At 49.1% G+C, this 940-nt stretch overlaps 1 protein-coding gene across 1 annotated transcript; it reads right to left on the reverse strand.

Annotated features, from left to right (window-relative positions):
• Positions 1–448: 448 nt before the first annotated feature.
• LOC112632374 lies at positions 449–727 on the reverse strand. Its single transcript, XM_025398091.1, is given in 1 exon segment — positions 449–727. A coding segment is annotated over 1 exon segment (279 nt).
• Positions 728–940: the final 213 nt, after the last annotated feature.

Here is a 940-nt window from a genome sequence, read left to right on the forward strand (position 1 = left end):
CCTGGTCTCCAGGGCCCTGTGAGGTCTGGCTCTGCCCTTCTCCCCATCACTCCTTACTCAGTACTTTTGAACATCTCTTAGTGCTGGGATAAACTCATTCTCATTCCAGAGTCTTTGTTCAGGTGTTCTTTAGAGGCATTTTTTCCCTCACTTCAGCATCCCCGTTTGCCAAAAATATTCGTATATGTTCATCGGGTCTTGGCTTAGGTGTCACCTCTTCCAGGTATCCTTCCCTGATTGTCCCTGGCTGAATCAGGTGCTTTACCTTGGGCTTCCACAGCACACACACCCCACCCACTTTGCTTCCCCCAATTTGGCACTAATCACCCTCATGTATAACCATATTCACTTCTCTCTCCCCTGAAACGCTATCAGCCCAGTGAGGTTCAATAATTTCTTTTCTATTAAATCCTGAGTGTAAGCACAGGGCCTAGCACATAGCAGGTGGTCAAAAAATGTGGATTGAATGGATGACTGAACCCAGTGGCTTCCACACCCTTTCAATCCCTCCCCTCTTAAATCCTGTTTCTCTGCACACAAAAGTCTTGATGGTGGCTGAGGCATCCTGGCAGATAGCTGGCTTCATTCTCACGGCCATCCACTTCAGACCTATTTCTCCATTAGGTGAACAAGATCCCACAGGTCCCTAATTAGCACTGTGGACTTCTGGAAGCTGCAACATCTCAAGAATGGTGCGGTGGAGTCTGTTCCTGGGGCATCCTGCCATGCCCCCTGTTAGATAGAAGGAGAAGGGTTATGCAGCCCATTTCAGCAGCTCCTCACTGTGCTGTCAAAGCAAGGCTCCCAAGTGAGCAGGCACAGGTGGTAGAATGAAGAGTGAAGAGGAGCAGGAACAGATATGAGCTAAAAGCCTGTCCTGCCCCTTGTTCCATATTCCAGGTGCTCTCCAAGTCCTTGGCGAGCTGTTTAGGTAGCAGGT

Source organism: Theropithecus gelada, chromosome 10, assembly GCF_003255815.1.
Source record: "Theropithecus gelada isolate Dixy chromosome 10, Tgel_1.0, whole genome shotgun sequence".
NCBI lineage: Eukaryota > Metazoa > Chordata > Mammalia > Primates > Cercopithecidae > Theropithecus > Theropithecus gelada.